A 17,116-nucleotide genomic window follows, 5' to 3' on the forward strand; every position below is an offset into this window, starting at 1 on the left:
CGCGCAGGCCCAGCGGCCGTGGCTCACGGGCCCAGCCGCTCCGCGGCACGTGGGACCTTTGCGGACCGGGGCACGAACCCGCGTCCCCTGCACCGGCAGGCGGACTCTCAACCACTGCGCCACCGGGGAAGCCCTGATGTTTGTTTTCTTTTTGATTGGTAGAACAGACCTAAGTGTCTAAGAGTAGATATGATAAGGGGATATAGCTTCTGATGAAGACACCATAATAAATGGGATAAAGAAGCAGGATGCTAAATCTGTGCTATCCATTTATCTATCCATCTATCCATCCATCCATCCACCTGCCCACATACCCAAATATTCAGTAAGTATGTTTATTTCCTGTTTCAATATAAAACATGGTGCCAGATGCAATGGGAAAACAAGGGTCTAAAAACAAGAGATTAAAAATATAAAGAGACATATATGCAGATAATCAGAGGAAAAGGCAGTAAATGGCAAATCATGCAATATCCAAAAGTTTTAACAGTAATAGGGTAGTAAAAGGAAAAATGTTCCTAGCAAGGGTGATAACAAGGAAAGAGAGGGAAAAAATGATGAGGCACCTGTAAGAGTTTGAACATGAATTATTCAGCAGTGAGAAAGCCACAGAAGGTATCTGAGCTGAGCAGTCATGGGCTCTAAGCTGTGTTTAATGAAGATGCATCTGGCAGAACTGATTAGAACAGCAGTGGTGTGTGTGCACATGGTGTGTTTTCTCCAACGAAGCACTACTGGGTGGAGGTCAACTGCGGAGTGTGTTGCAAGTAATTCATTATAAAAAATACAAAATCACAGTTTTAAAATGATTTCCTGTTTTTGTAGTAATCTAAGCATATTCAAGGTTATTCCTAAAAGATGTCAGTTTACCAAATGCTTTATTAAATAGCAGAGAAATAGATGGAGGATATCTGGGGCCCAGGGAATGGTGTGAACTTGAACACACCCATAGGAGTGTGCCTGCTTGGGAAAGTCATCTGTCTTGGGGTCTCTGGCAGGCTCAGAGGTAAAGACCAATCAAGTAGAAGACAGCAACTGGAAGTTAGGAAGACCTTGCAAATAAGAAGCTTCAGCAACCTTAGAAGATATGAAGGAATAAGGAGCTAAATAAGACAGTAGTCTAAATGCAGAGGGAGGAGTACATAGGTGAGAAACCACCAAAAAAATCTTGGTAAAGTCACTAGTTGCAGGAGACGAGGAAGTAGAAGAAAGCAATCTTTCTTTCAAATCGTAAGTGTAAGGGTAGGTTTTAAATGCTCTCAGGAAAGCTTTCAAATTAATAAATTAAGAAAATTTTCCTTGGAGTTTCAAATTAAAATTTCATAGCTATAAGGCAATGTAAGCTTTATCCATAATATGTTGCCATCCACTATTTTAAAATATTTCCATTTTAAATTTCACGGCACGCATGTTTATTCTCAGCCACCACATCTGTTATCTAAAGCATTATGGATCCCAACTCCATCAACAATAAAGAATAATCAAATTTCAAATACTTAGTCAAGAATGCAACCACAAATTGAAGCTTAATATCTACCAAAGGTGTACCAGTCTCTGAAAATTGAGTTCACTGTAGGGACAAATAATTTTTTTAAATCTAGTAGGTGTATAACATTAGGTCAACCACAATCTTTGTGTCTGCACTTTAATTTCCTTATCTCATTATGTTCCAGCCAAGCTCCTTCCCACTTCAGCCCTTCACACTCACGGTTCCCTCTGCTAGGACAACTCTGCTATCATCCTTTGCCTAGGTCATGCCTACTCAGACTCAGGTTCCCCATATGTAACTTCCTAAGGAAACCCATTATCAGTGTCTCCCTCACCACCTACTTACTGCACAGCTAGAGCCCCCAGAGGACCTCAGAGCATAGCCTATACTCTTACATCCAGCCTATACTTTTCCACTAAGCACAGTAGGCACAGTGTCTACAGCCAATGAAAATGTTTTCATCTTAACTGATTATAAAGCCAGAAGAAAAACAAATATAATAATGAACATATAATAATAAATCTAGCCTGGATTATATTCATCTTCATACCCATGTAGTCAACAATCTAATTTTCTTTGGAGGAAGGGACCCATGAAGGCAAAAATGCCTAAGGGACCATAAAAGTCATAATGTGTATCTAGTTACTTTGTAGTATTTCTTCCAAGAAAAATAACCCTGATTGTTTTATTTTTTTTGAAAGTTGGATGATGGTACCTATTTGGGAATAACTGAAATAATAAATTGCTTAAAGCACTTAAACAGTATCCGGCACGCAGCAATAAATGTTATATGGGTGAATATAATGAAATTATATTCATTTTGAAAATACCACATTTCACACATTTTGAGGACTGTCTCAGTGCATTTCAAAGTTAGTTTTAGTAGACTGAAAGTAATATACATATATTCTTAACTTTCTGACAAATGTCCAAGATGAGCACATGTACCCAAAGAGGTTCAAGAAGGCTGAAGAATTACTTGACATAAACAGAACTGAGAACCAAGAGACAGAGAAACTATTACAAATCTCTAACTTCATGATTTTATTGGTGTATTAGTTTGCATGTACGCTGTAACAAATTACCACAGATTTTCTGCCTTAGAACAATGCAAATTTATGATGTTACAATTCTATACATTAGAAGTCCTGTATGGGTCTCACTGGGCTAAAATCGTGGTGTCAGCAAGGTTGCATTCCTTTCTAGAGGTTCCAGAGAAGAATCAATTTCCTTAACTTTTCTAGCTTCTTAGAGACCAGCCACATTCCTTGGCTTTGGTCATCTTCCTCTATCTTCAAGGCCATCAATGAATGGTACATTGAGTCTTTCTCACATCGAATCATCTGACTCCCTTTTCTGCTTCCTCTTTCACTTCTAAGAATGCTTATGATTACAGTGGGCCTAAATAGATAATCCAGGACAATTTCGTCTCCTCTAAACCCTTATCTGAACATAGCTACAAAATCTCTTTTGGCATATAATGTAACATATTAAAAGGTTCTGGGGATTAGGATGTAGACATCTTTGGGGGAGGTGAGCTGGAATTATTCTGCCTACTAAAATTGATAACGAATATATACAAAACAAAACAGAAAAGAAGCGTTAGCTTAAAAGAACTCAAACACAGCAAAGATATGCTTTGAATTTAATAAAAGCTAATTACTAACCTAAAAACTCACATCAAATCTTTTTTGGAACATGCAACTTTATCTTATTTTTCTCCCTGAATGTGCTCATGATTCAAATTTAAGTAGACCAGCTTTGCTGTCGTATGAAACAGCAGAAAATAATACAAATAATCTATAAAAGGATCAAAGAAGAAAATCTAAGAATTCATTTGTATATTTAACATTTCTGGATTTTCCAGAATATATTCCAGAATACAGAAATACATCCAATAATTTAGGAGAGGAAAAATGTAAACTTTAAATATCTGAACTCTCTATTCAATCAATACTTCACTGTTGCTAATGGACTTTATTACTTAAAATATTGAAAATGTTTGTCTCCAAAATTAAGTTTAGCCAATAGAAGTAGGACAAGCATCAGGCTCATTACCCACATGGGCAGGTGGGTGGAGATATTTATACCTAACTAAAGAATAAGTAGCCATAACTTTCTATTGTCAATTTACTCACTAACAATGCGAATGCTGATTATATAATTCAAAGTTGACACCTGCACAGATCTAGTTATCAGGAGCTCCAGGCATATCATTAATTTATTCAATGCTGGTCCCAGGAACATTTAGCCAATTGAGTTTAATTTCAATCCCTGTTGGCCTGTTGGCCTGGCTAGATTTTAAATCATAACACTAAACACATGAGAAGTAAAATCACTGTAATGAAACATATATAAGCAAAAACACAGATTAAGATTACAATGAAATTCTGATTTGACTCAAATAGTGGACATAATTTTTAAAAACCCATTGTATTTCAACTGGTTTTTGAAAATAATTATGAAGAAAGCCTGAAAATACATGAGGGAAGACATAATTTCACATTAAACAAAATAATAGCTTAATGAGTTCAAATAATTTTCTCAATCAATTAAAATAATCTTTCATTATCTCTAATGATCAAGATCACTAAACTTGGAGAGGGGCTGGTCAGGCAGTTCATTCGGCTGTTGCTGGTTGCCTCGCTAAGGCGCAGATTCACTCTTCTCCGAGAGGCTGGCCCAGTCCTCCGCCTCGGCCAGAATGGACTTCAGGGAAATTCTCCTGATAGCTTCCAAAGCACAAGGTGTCAACAACGTGCTGAAAAGATAGTTTGGCAGAGGGGCCTCCCAAAAAAGACCCGAAAGTTAAGGGTGTCCAGTCGGCAGCTGTCCAGGCTTTTCTCAGAAGAAAAGAAGAAGAGCTCAGACAAAAAGCTTTGGAAGAGAAAAGGAGAAAAGAAGAACTAGTGAAAAAGCGAATTGAGCTAAAACATGACAAGAAAGCAAGAGCTATGGCCAAGAGGACAAAGGATAATTTCCACGGTTACAATGGGATTCCTGTTGAGGAGAAGTCAAAGAAGAGGCAGGCAACGCAAACCCACACTAGCCAGGGGACAGACCAAGAGTTTGAGATGGAGGAAGAGGATGAATTCTTAGAATACAATCAAGCAGAGTCAGAGCAAGAGTATGAGGAAGAGCAAGAACCTCCCAAAGTTGAAAGCAAGCCAAAGGTCCCCCTTAAAAGTGCCCCACCACTCATGAACTTCAATAATCTGCTCAGGCTGGCCGAGAAAAAGCAGTATAAACCGGTGGAGATAAAGGTAGTGAAGAAGACAGAAGAGCGGCCTATGACTGCAGAAGAACTTAGGGAGCGAGAATTCCTTGAACAAAAGCAGAGGAAAAGGAAACCTAAGACAGATGCAAGATTACCACCAACCAGAAAAGTACCCTGTCAGAAAGAAAGTGTGGGCACAAAACTTAGCAAAGGTTCTGGAGACACGCATCCTTCTTCCAAGGGTACTCTTCCTTATGCTGAGAAGAAATCCAGACCCAGCACAGCTAATGAGAAACACTTGCGTTTATCTTCATCCTCAGAAAGAAAGTGTGGGCACAAAACTTAGCAAAGGTTCTGGAGACACGCATCCTTCTTAGGGTACTCCCCTTCCTTATGCTGAGAAGAAATCCAGACCCAGCACAGCTAATGAGAAACACTTGCGTTTATCTTCATCCAAATCCATGCCAGGAGAAAGGACCAAAGTAGTATCTGGCAAGTGCGCCCAACCCTTGCCTTGTGAGGGCCGTGACAGATCTGTTTTCAGTGGGGCTGGAAAGCCCCACTCCAGCACCTGTTCACCATGTATCCCAAAGACTTCTGCTAAAGGGACTCCAAAATCTGCTACTGAGCACAAAACCAAAAACTCTCCTCATCCTAGCCATTCCAGGCCTGGACCCACGGTCACCCCACACAATAAGGTCAAGAGTCCAGGTGTCAGGCAGCCAGGCAGCAGCTCCAGCTCAGCCCCTGGGAGGCCTAGCACAGGGACTGCTCGGCCCACAGTTAGTTCTGGCCCCATGCCCAGGCGCCAGAATGGCAGCTCCAACTCAGGACCCGAGCGATCAGTCAGTGGGACCAGGAAGCCAACCAGTGACTTAAATCCCCCAGGACGGACAGTCGGTGGTACAAGTGGCCTTGGTCGACCTGCAGGCAGCTCAGGTTGCCCTGGGTGACCTACCAGTGGCTCCTGTGGTTCTGGGCGGCCTGTGGGCAGCTCTGGTGGCCCTGGGCGGCCTGTGAGCAGTCCACATGACCTTCGACGACCAGTGAGTGGCTCAGGGGCCCCTAGGCAGTCAGTCAATGGCCCTGGCCAATCAGTAGTTCCAGCTGGACGAACTGTCAGCAGTTCAGACCCTGGTAGACCAGTGAGCAGCTTTGGACCTGGGCGAGCAGTTAGTACCTCAGGTCCCTCTCTGAAGCCCAAATGCACTGTTGTCTCAGAAACAATTTCTTCCAAGAGTATAATCAGCCGATCCAGCAATGGACAGATGAATGGAATGAAGCCTTCCTTATCTGGCTACAGATCTGCCCAAGGTCCTCAAAGGCTTCCCTTCCCTGGTAGTTACAAAAGGCAGCGAGAATATGAAGAGGAGGACGATGATGATGAATATGACTCTGAAATGGAAGATTTTATTGAAGATGAAGGAGAACCTCAGGAAGAAATATCCAAGCACATTCGAGAAATCTTTGGCCATGACCAAAAAAAATACAAAGATGAAAGCGATTATGCCTTACGTTACATGGAGAGCAGCTGGAAAGAGCAGCAGAAGGAAGAAGCAAAGAGTTTAAGACTAGGTACACAAGAACATTTAGACGAAATGAGACGTGAAGAAGAAGAAATGAGACGTCGAAAGGCCGAGAAGCTGAAGAAGCGTTAGCTGCTGCTTTTATTTATTTTTGTGAAATTCTGAAAACAGTCTGCTGCAAGGAAGTCCTGCCTTCAGAATGAAGAAGCCCCTTATCATTTTAGAATTCTACTTGGGTACTCAAGGAGAAGGAATGCATACTGTCATATATCTGCAGGCTGTTGTTAGAGCATAAAGTATTTTCAGATACTTTCCAGGGTGAAATCTGTAATGCAGATGACATAACACCCAGTGAGTGCTCTTACGAAGCTAACTGTTCACAGGTGCCACCCTTGATCCTGAAGAGCTATGCACTCTAATGTGGGGCTGCTCACAAGTCAGCCAATCTTATGTTATTCCTTTGCTACTCTAAAAGGAAAAAAGAAAGGATTGCTCCTTTACTTCCGTAATTCTGCTGATGTGTGAGTACGGCACTGCCTGGCTCCCAATCAAATTTATTTTGTCTTTTGATGAGGAAACTGGCCCTTCCATTGATGCTGCCAGCAATAAAGTGACCTGTCCTAACCTATATGTTTGGATTGAGAACTTGAAAATGTAGAGTAGCTGTTATAATTATATGGATGTCATTTCTGTGACTTTGAAGTAAAAAGTAGAATAAATTGTATTCTGCATTATTAAAAAAAAAAAAGATCACTAAACTTCCGAACAAACTGGTGAAATGTAAAATACAGTGCTAAAATAACCAGAATCCAAATAAATTACATGACACTTAGAGATTATCCCTAAATTTAGAATGTTTAATTATACTCCAATAGGCAATAGAAAAAAATGGTTTTCCTTGTTATTAGACTAGACAATGACTAACATTTATATAAGTTGCATGATCGTCAAATATTGTTTCATAACAATGAAGAATTTCTAAGTCAAAGATAACTAATGAGAACCTGCTGTATAGCACAGGGAACTCCACTTCGCTGTACAGTAGAAACTAGCACAACACTGTAAAACAACTCTACACCAATTAAAAAAAAGAAAAGGAAAAGAAATTCTAAGTCAATAACTATTAAACTTCTAAGAGGTCCATGACATTAACTTCTCAATAGGTTTCCTCTCCTTCTGGAACACTCCAGCTCCAACCTACAGGCCTAAAATAGCTCAGGAAACATAAAACAACTCAGATCTACAAATCTGGCAGCACTCACTGATAGAAACTCCTTGTACATGGGCCTAGGTTAACCTGGCACATGTCAGTTAATATGACACTAAATCAAACTAAGAATATTAGTGCAGAGAATGATTATTCCAATGAATAGGAAGTTTCTGTCATGTTTCACTTATACATAAGTTAACATTGTTCTACCTAACAGACAAGTTCATAAGATAGTGAAGGGAATCAAATATAAATTTCTACAACAATTAACTTTGATACTTCAGAAATATCTAAATTTAATCAACAGTTTGGCTGTCCTCCACCTCTTCTATGTATACCATTGTAAACAAATGCTGAAATATGCAAGAGATAGCTATGCAGATAATCCCTGGAGAGAAGTTTTCCTCCTCCTCTTTCTTAGAGAAATCCTGCTGCATTTTTCAACATGTAAATCAAAAGACATGTCCTACAAAAAACCTCCCTATATGGGCCTTAACAGAAGTAATCAGTACTTCCCTTTTCACCAGGAACATGGTGCTTATATTTCTAATAATGTATTTATTTCATCCTACTTCCTAATAGATACATTTGTAAGTATGCAGCTACAACAGCCTTTGCTTGGTCTTCATTACCCATATTAAGTCCTCATTATTTCTGAATCACCAGGTAGCATCTAAAACATCTTACACCTAATACATCTTATACCCATAAGGCAAGAAATTACCATATCATCTCTGTCACAAAAGTTTGGGTCTTCCTGAGAGCTTTTTTTATGATTTTAAGAAACAGATAAAAAGAGGATCCCTCTTGTTCTCCCACCAAATCAGCTCCTCCTTCCCAACTTCGCTATTTCTCCCAATGGCAAAACCACTAAGACCTTAGAGTATCCTGTGAGTCTTCTCTCTCATTCACCTACACTGGTCAATCCTGCACTAATTCCTCCACAAAATCTTTTGCATTTGTTGCCACTACTAATGTCCTCTGTCAGTCCCTCTTTTGCTTTTACTGAGACTGTTACAATAGGCTCCTAACTAGATGCATTTCCACAATCAATACTAAGATGGGATCTAATAACTGAGTTTCAAAATATTTGGAGAAAAAAAAACAAATCACACACACAGAGTAATAGCTGGATATTTTAAAAATCCTCTATCAGTTATTGATAGAAATAAACAATTTCAAAAAAAGAAATTAACAATATCAGTAGGGATATAGGAATCACCAGGGACATAGAACAGTGTGAAACAATTTAGTATAAGTAACTTTTACAGAACATTTCACAATAAATGCAGAACATAACTTATTTTCAAGTGCACGTGGAAAATTTACTAAGATAGACCACATTTGGGGCCATAAAACAAGTCTCAGAAAAGGATCAAAAACACTGAATCAAGAGTATGTTTTATGACTGCAAGGGTACTAAATTTAGAAACTGATGATAAAATATCTAGAAAACTACATAACTGAAAATTAAGTAGTACACTTCAAAAAAACCCCATAGGTCAGAGAAGAAATCACAAGGGAAATATTTTCTAATTCAAACTAAGTGAAAATAAAAAGACAAGATACCAGAATTTGTGGAATGCATTTGAAGTATTGCTAAGATGGAAATTTATAACTTTTTAAATTTATAACTTTAAATGACTATATTAGGAAAGAGAAGTATTAAAATAAAGTTTTCAACTTGGGAATCCAGGAGAATAACAAATGATACAAAAAGGAAGTAAAAGAAAGGAAATAAAAATAACAATAGAGATCAATAAAACATTAAAAAGACAAACAACAGAAAAAAAATTTAAATTCGAAGGCTGTTTCCTTAAAAATAGTAATAAAATCCTCAGCAAGACTTATAAAGAAAAAAAGAGAGAAAACAAATTACCAACATCAGGAATATAATAAGAGACATCAGCACAGATCTTACAGAAACTAAAAGAATTAAAAAGGGGATATTACAAAAAGCTTTAAGCCAATAAATTTGACAACTGCAATAAAATGGAAAAATATCTTAAAAGGCACACATTAACAAAACTGACTCAAGAAGAAGTAGAAATTCTGAAAAAACATACATCTATTAAAGAATTCAAGTTTAAAACTAAAAACCTTCCCAAAACAAAAACTACAGGTGCAGAAGATTTCATTGATGAATTTTATCCTACATTTACAAAGAAATAATACAAACTTTACACAAATGTTTCCCAAAAATAAAAGGGAAACACAACTCATGTTAAGAGTCACTGTTATACTAACATTCAAATCTGATAAAGACATTACAAGAAAAGAAGTTATAAACCAATATTCCTCACCCACATAGATGCAAAAATTCTTAACAAATTATCACTAAATCAAATCCAGCCATATGTAAAAGGAGAAATACGTTTTGACAAATTGGAGTTTATCCCAGGAAAACAAGGTTAGTTTAATATGTACTTAAGCTTCCAACAAGTTGATTAAGACAAGGGAAAAAGAAAAGAAAGAAGAAAGCAAAAATGTCCTTATTTGCAGAGGACATGATCATGTACAAGGAAAACTCTAAGTGCAAGGAATAAACAACAACAACTACTAAAAGCTACTACAACTAATAAATGAGCTTAAGGTTACAAAATACAAGTTTAATATACAAAAAAATCAATTGTATTTATACCTACTAGAAAAGAATGTTGGAAATTCAAATTTTAAAAAGTTATTTTATATATCATAAATTTAAAAAATAGGAATAAATCTAAAAAGGATGTGCAAGACCTGTTTGCTGAAAATTACAAAACATCATGAGAAAAGTTGAAGACAACCTAAATTAATGGATAGATACACCATGTTCATAGATTGGAAAATATCATCAATATTAAGATATCCATTCTCAAATTAATCTATACATTTAACATAATCCTATCAAAACACCAGAAGGTTCTTTTCTAAAATTGATGAGCTGATTCTAAGATGTATAAAGGAATTCAAGTGCTCTATAGATAATAAGACGAGCAATAAATTTTTATTAAATTTAAAAAGTAGAAATAAAGGCAATCACTTTGAGACATTACAAACTTTATACCTCACCTTCTGAAGCTTTTATGAAAAAACTGGGCATTTGATATAATTATCTAAATGCACAGATATTTGGTTCTTTTGCATTTCTCCCCAATGACAGTTTTATGATTTTAAAATAGACTATTGCATATTCCTTATGCAAAGAAATGACTTACAGGGTGCCAATATTGATAAATATTTACTAAAAGAAAAATGGGGTTGTAATCTAGTGTTAATTAGTGGATAGGCTATGACATATAACATCTATAGAGATCATATAGTGTTTTATCTATAAGGTCCATAACAGATTCTATTGTACTGTCATTAAAAAAAATAATTAAAGGGCATCCCTAACTTTTACTATTGGCACAATTTACATCTTTCAATTGCACTAGACCAGCAATTCTCAAAGGGTGTTTGGGCACCATCCAAGACCCCTTAATTATAATACTAAAATGTTACTTGTCTTTTCCACATTCAATTTCTCATGAATGTAAAATGCAGTTTCTTCAGGGGTTACATGACAGGTAATATAACAACAGATTAGATGAAGAAGCAAAAGTGAAAATGCAGCCATCTCCTTTTAGACAGCAATTAAAGAGATTTCCAAACGTTCAAAAAACAAAGTCACTCTTTAATTTTTTTGTATTGAAAAACAGTTAAATTTCATTGATTTTTATGTTAGTATGAATGGATTTATAATTATTATTTTAAAGGTATAAATATTTTCAAATACCCAGTTTTAATTTTTAATATGATAGATATTGATATACACAATGTACATTAATAAAAGATCTTTGACTTCCCAAAAATTTTAAGAATGTAAAATGATTCTGATACAAAAATTTGAGAATCATTGCAGGACAGTAATAAACAATTTTTAAGTGGTATTTGTAGAGAGAATAATCCAGATCACTAAAATAAAAAACAAAAAATTTATTTTAAAAAGAATTATCATATGTTAATGTTTAGTTTTTCTTAGTGGGACACTATGTGACTCCTCTTTATGCTTCTTAATAGAGTTCAACAAGAGAAAAAGCCTTGGAATTCCCTGGTGGCGCAGTGGTTAAGAATCCACCTGCCAACGCAGGGGACACGAGTTCAATCCCTGGTCCGGGAAGATCCCACATGCTGCAGAGCAACAAAGTCTGTGAGCCACAACTACTAAGCCTGTGCTCTAGAGCCCGCAAGCCACAACTACTGAGCCTGCATGCTGCAACTACTGAAGCCTGCACGCCCTAAAGCCCGTGGCCGCAACAAGAGAAGCCACCGCAATGAGAAGCCCATGCACCACAACGAGTAGCCCCTGCTCGCCACAACTAGAGAAAGCCCACGTGCAGCAATGAAGACCCAACACAGCCAAAATAAATACATAAATAAATAATTTAAAAAAAAAAAAGCCTAAGGCCAACACAACATAAGATACACATAGGATTCCTATACCTGATGCTATTTTTCTTCTTCCCATTATATCCATCCCTAGTAGAACCAAACAGAAAGGTAATTTTCCATGACTCTTGTCTAACTTTTAAAGTTAAGTATTGCCTACATATTAAACCCTGTGCATGCTCTCCCAAACTCGCTTTCCCTTACTCTACTGCTTTCAACAATGTGCTTATAACCTCATATATTACATAATTTACTTTTATCACATTTATTTTGTCACCCCACTCAATATAATGTAAGGTAAACAAGAGTAGGATTTTGGGGACTTTCCCGGTGGTGCAGTGGTTAAGAATCTGCCTGCCAATGCAGGGGACACAGGTTCAATCCCTGGTCCAGGAATATCCCACATGCCACGGAGCAACTAAGCCCGTGAGCCACAACTACTGAGCCTGTGCTCTAGAGCCTGCGAGCCACAGCTACTGAGGCCACACGCCCCAAGTACTGAAGCCCATGTGCTCTAGGGCCCACGTGCTGCAACTGAAGCCCACATGGGTAGAGCCCGTGCTCCGCAACAAGAGAAGCCCCCGCAATGAGAAGCCTGCGCACCACAATGAAGAGTAGCCCCCGCTCGCCGCAACTGGAGAAAGCCTGCACGCAGCAATGAAGGCCACCCAACGCAGCCAAAAAAAAAAAAAGAGTAGGATTTTTTTTTCATTTCATTTTTTCATTTCATTTACTGATAATATCTTTAGCACCTATAATAGTACCAAAGACAAAATAGACACAAAGTAAGTATCTGTTGAACGAATTAATGGGTATTTTACTGAAGTAAAATATAAATTTTGGCATTTTACCAGGGAAGAACAAGCATGTCTCAGCAAATTAGCACTTGCAAATGGACAAGAGACACAAATGCTATCTATGTACACAGGAGGGATACAGTAGCTGAAGGCGAAATTCTCAAGGAGAAACAGTTTTCTCTTCCAAACCCAGAAATGAAGATAAGGAGACAAGAGACAAGGAAAGGAGACGAATTTGGAAATTCTATAGTTCAAACCAGAGCCAAGAGAAACAGAATTTTTTTTCCCAAACGTAAGATTCCACAAATATAAACAAAGAAAAATAAAAGAGTAAGAGCAGTTAACACACCTCTCTTCTCCTGATGTATTTCTTCCAGAAGCTGCTCCTGTCTTTCTATCTGTTCAAAGAGACACTGAAGCTCAGCTTCCTTGTTTTCAGTCATGTTCCCGAGTTGTTGTCTGCACAACATCAGCTGGTGCCGTAGACTTTTCTCTCTGTTTTCTCTCTCTCTCAGTTCCTCACAGAGCCATTGAAGTTTAGTCTAAAAATATGACATTTATATCTAATTTTTTAAAAAATCTAGAAAACAGTAGCATTCCAAAACATGAGGAAGTCATGATAATCTGAAGTTAGATAATAACTAACAAATTTAAGCAAAATTTTAAAATACCCATAATGTTTTAATTTGCATAATGGTTTATATCAGTTAAAAGTTGGTGCAGAAATGATTTCCTTGGATTTTTATAAAATATTTGGTATACTCTATCATCTTTGGAAAGGCAGTACTACAGAAAAGTTTGGCCTCCTAAACTTCCAGGTGTAATACAATTAACCCCCTAATTTGATATATAAAGCAGTCTGGTACAAGCATTTGAAAATCCAAAACACCCCACAATAGACCTAGAAACTGGTTATGAAGGGAATTTTAGAGATTAAAAAATAAGATAAAATTCCTAGTTTTGTTTCTAAAAATGCATATCCCCAAGGGTCCAGCTAATCAGCTAGAGAGAGAGATTCTATATGGCATGAGGCAGATAGAGTCTGCAATTGTCCACATTTAAAACTAGGAAATTCAATCAAAGCAACTCTCTTTTCCACGGACTCTAACCTCACCAACTCTAATACTTAGATATTTAAAACAGGGATGAGAAAAGAAATCTTTCTTCCACCTTCAATAGAACAGTATTTCAGTCGGGTCTTAGCACCTTCCCAAGTGAGACTACCATCCAATTTCTAGTTGATTTTAAATAATCTAAACAGTCTTCACCTCAAAGAAGCAAAATAGGGGAAGTCATGAACTAGAAGGGAAAATGAGATTAAGCAAAGGGACAATTTCCCTGAATAGCATGAATCCATAAGCAAGAATGTTCTAGGCCTCTAGAAGTCTAGAAGGTTCTTAGGACATGCCCCAGTATATTAAAAGTAGCTGTGATAGAATTAGCCTATGAGGAAGCAGAACTGGGATATGGCCCTTAGACCAGGGTCTCCCCACATACATCAGCTTTCAAACATCCCCAGAAATGAAAAAAAAGGCAGTTCCTTTGGTCAGAAGGTCTAACAGATGGTGACACAGAACAAAATACTGTCATTAGTCAAATTATGGATAAATTATACACTTATATTGTAAGGTAACAAATGTATAATATGTTGGGTGAAGAAAAATGGAAATCATGCTTGTAAAGGCATGATTTATTAATAACAAAGCACTTTTGATCAGACCAGAGCTTATGTTAATGAGGTGGCTTAGGGTGGGGCCCCCAGATAGCCTCCATAAGGGGCTGATCATTAGAGAGTTGAAACTTACAGTCTTACTCATCAACCTCTAAGAAGGGGGATGACTGAAGATTAAACTCTATAAAGACTCCTGAACAATGAGATACGATGAGCTTCCAGGTTGGTGAATACATCCACATGCCAAAAGGGTGATGCACCCAAAATTCCATAGAGACAGAAGTTCCAGTACTAAGGACCCTTTGGGACCTTGCCCTATATACCTCTTCATATGGCCGTTCAAATGCATTCTTTATAAGAAAGTAATAATAGTAAGTCAAGTATTTCCCTGAACTCTGTGAGCCATTATAGCAAATTAATGAACTATGGGAACCCCAATTTGAAGCTAGCTCAGATAGAAGTGTAGGCAACCTAGGGACTCAATACCTGTGACTGGCATCTGAAGGTGGGGGAGGGGGAGTCTTGTGGGACTGAGACCTTAAACTGCAGGATCTGCACTAACTCTGGGTAGTTAGTGTCAGAGCTGTAATTAAGTTGTAGGGCACCCAGTTGGTGAATGCAAAAAATTGAAAAATTACTTGATGTGGAAAAAAAACTTTTGGAGTCAAAAATGTAGTGGGCAGAAACAGATCATAATAGTAGGTATTTCACAGGAAGGGCAGACCACTAGGATTTTTCATCTTCACAGCTCTGATTTGCACAAGCTAAATTCTTGGTAACTGCAACAGAAATACTGGGAACTCCCTCCTCCACAAACTCTCTACTAATAGGGTGGTCACTCTACTGCAGACAAAGCAAGCTAAGAACACTGAAGTCTCAACTGTAGTTTCCCCAGATTGTTTATAAGGCTTCAGTTATGAATATAACTTATGAATAGATACTTTTTAAAATCTTCAACAAAATACTAGCATCCAGAATCCAGAAACATATAAAAAGGTTTTTACAGCATAATCAAGTGGGATTTATCCCAAGAATGCAAGGCTGCATTAATATCTGAAAATTAATTAATGTAATATGCCATATTAGTAAGAATTAGGGATATAAAGCCACATGATCATATCAAAAGGTGCAGAGAAATATATATGATGAAATTCAACACCCATTCACGATGGAGACACTCAGCAAACTAGGAATAGAAGGGAACTTTCTCAACCTGATAAAAGACATCTATAAAAAAATCCACAACTACCATCATACTTAATGGTAAAAGACAATGCTTTCTCCCTAAGATCAGAAACAAGAAAAGAATATCTGCTCTCACCACTTCTATTCAACACTGTATTAGGAGGTCATGGTAGGGCAATTTTGCAAGAAAATGTAACAAAATATGTCCACATTGAAACAAAAGAAGTAAACATATTTGCATCTATTTGCAGATAACATGGCCCTGTATAAGAAAATCCTAATGATTTCACTAAAAACATATTAGAACTAATAAAATAATTCAGCAATGTTGTAGTATATAAGGTCAATATACATAAATCAATTGTATTTCTATATACTTGAATGATCAATCCAAAAATAAAGTTAAAAGTCAACTGTATGGGGCTTCCCTGGTGGCACAGTGGTTGCGCGTCTGCCTGCCGATGCAGGGGAACCGGGTTCGCGCCCCGGTCTGGGAGGATCCGCCCCGGTCTGGGAGGATCCCACGTGCCGCGGAGCGGCTGGGCCCGTGAGCCATGGCCAATGAGCCTGCGCGTCCGGAGCCTGTGCTCCGCAACGGGAGAGGCCACAACAGAGGGAGGCCCGCATACCACACACACACACAAGAAAGTCAACTGTATGTAAAATAGCATCAAAAGGATAATATGCTTAATAATACACCTTTAAAAAGAACTGCAAAACACACTCTGAAAATATCTGAAAGAAAAATAACTCTACAAAACCCTGTTGAAAAAAACTTTTAAATACCTAAATAAATGGGACCATATCCCATGTACAAAGATCAGAAGACTTAATATAGTTTAGACAAAAATACTCCCCAAACATCCTACAGATTCAATGCAATTCCAATCAAAATCCCAGTGGTTTTCTGGAGAAATTGACAAGTTGACCCTAAATTTCATATGGACATTCAAGGGACCCAGAATAGCCAAATAAAGTGTTGAAAAATAAGAACAAAGTTGGAGGACTCACTCTTACCCATTTCAAAGCTTACTACAAAGCTACTGTAATCAAAACAGTGTGGTACTGGCATAGGATAGGCATACAGATCAATGAATTAGAATTGAGAGTCCAAAAATAAAACTATACATATAGGGTCAACTGACTTTCAACAAGGGTGCCAAAACAATCTGATGAGGAAAGAATAGCCTATTCAACCAGTGGTGCTGGGACAACTGAATAGTCACATGTAAAAGAATAGAGTTGAACCCATACCTCATACCACATAAAAAAATTAACTCAAAATGGATCAAATACCTAAATGTAATTGCTAAAAATATGGCTACAAAATAAAATAAAATAACTAAATAAAAATTTTAAAAATAAATAAATAAAAATATAAGACTCCTAGAAGAAAACAGGCAGAAGTCTTTGTGAGTTTGGTTTGGCAATCATTTCTTAGACATTACACCAAAAGCACAAGCAACCAAAGAAAAAAGCTGGTAAGCTGGACTTCATCAAAATGTAAAATATTATGCTTCAATGGTCACAATTAACAAAGTGAAAAGACAACTCACTAAACAGGAGAGAATACTTATAGATCACATATCTGAGAAAGGACTTGTATCTAG

At 37.5% G+C, this 17,116-nt stretch overlaps 2 protein-coding genes across 7 annotated transcripts in view; one reads left to right on the forward strand and one right to left on the reverse strand.

Annotated features, from left to right (window-relative positions):
- The window catches only part of CEP128 (centrosomal protein 128), a 455,483-nt gene that overhangs the window by 239,241 nt on the left and 199,126 nt on the right, over positions 1-17,116 (reverse strand). For all 6 annotated transcript variants that reach the window (XM_055088664.1, XM_055088663.1, XM_055088662.1 and 3 more), the window contains one exon: positions 12,999-13,191. In XM_055088664.1, the coding sequence (XP_054944639.1) occupies positions 12,999-13,191 (193 nt within the window). The remainder of the gene's footprint in view (positions 1-12,998; positions 13,192-17,116) is intronic.
- On the forward strand, positions 4,041-6,962 carry LOC112062228 (protein SPT2 homolog). The gene is given in 3 exon segments (XM_024116120.2): positions 4,041-4,258; positions 4,260-4,948; positions 5,067-6,962. Coding segments are annotated over 3 exon segments (2,052 nt in total). The 5' UTR covers positions 4,041-4,193; the 3' UTR covers positions 6,365-6,962.

The sequence above is a fragment of the Physeter macrocephalus genome, chromosome 11 (assembly GCF_002837175.3).
Source record: "Physeter macrocephalus isolate SW-GA chromosome 11, ASM283717v5, whole genome shotgun sequence".
In the NCBI taxonomy this organism is placed as follows: Eukaryota; Metazoa; Chordata; class Mammalia; order Artiodactyla; family Physeteridae; genus Physeter; species Physeter macrocephalus.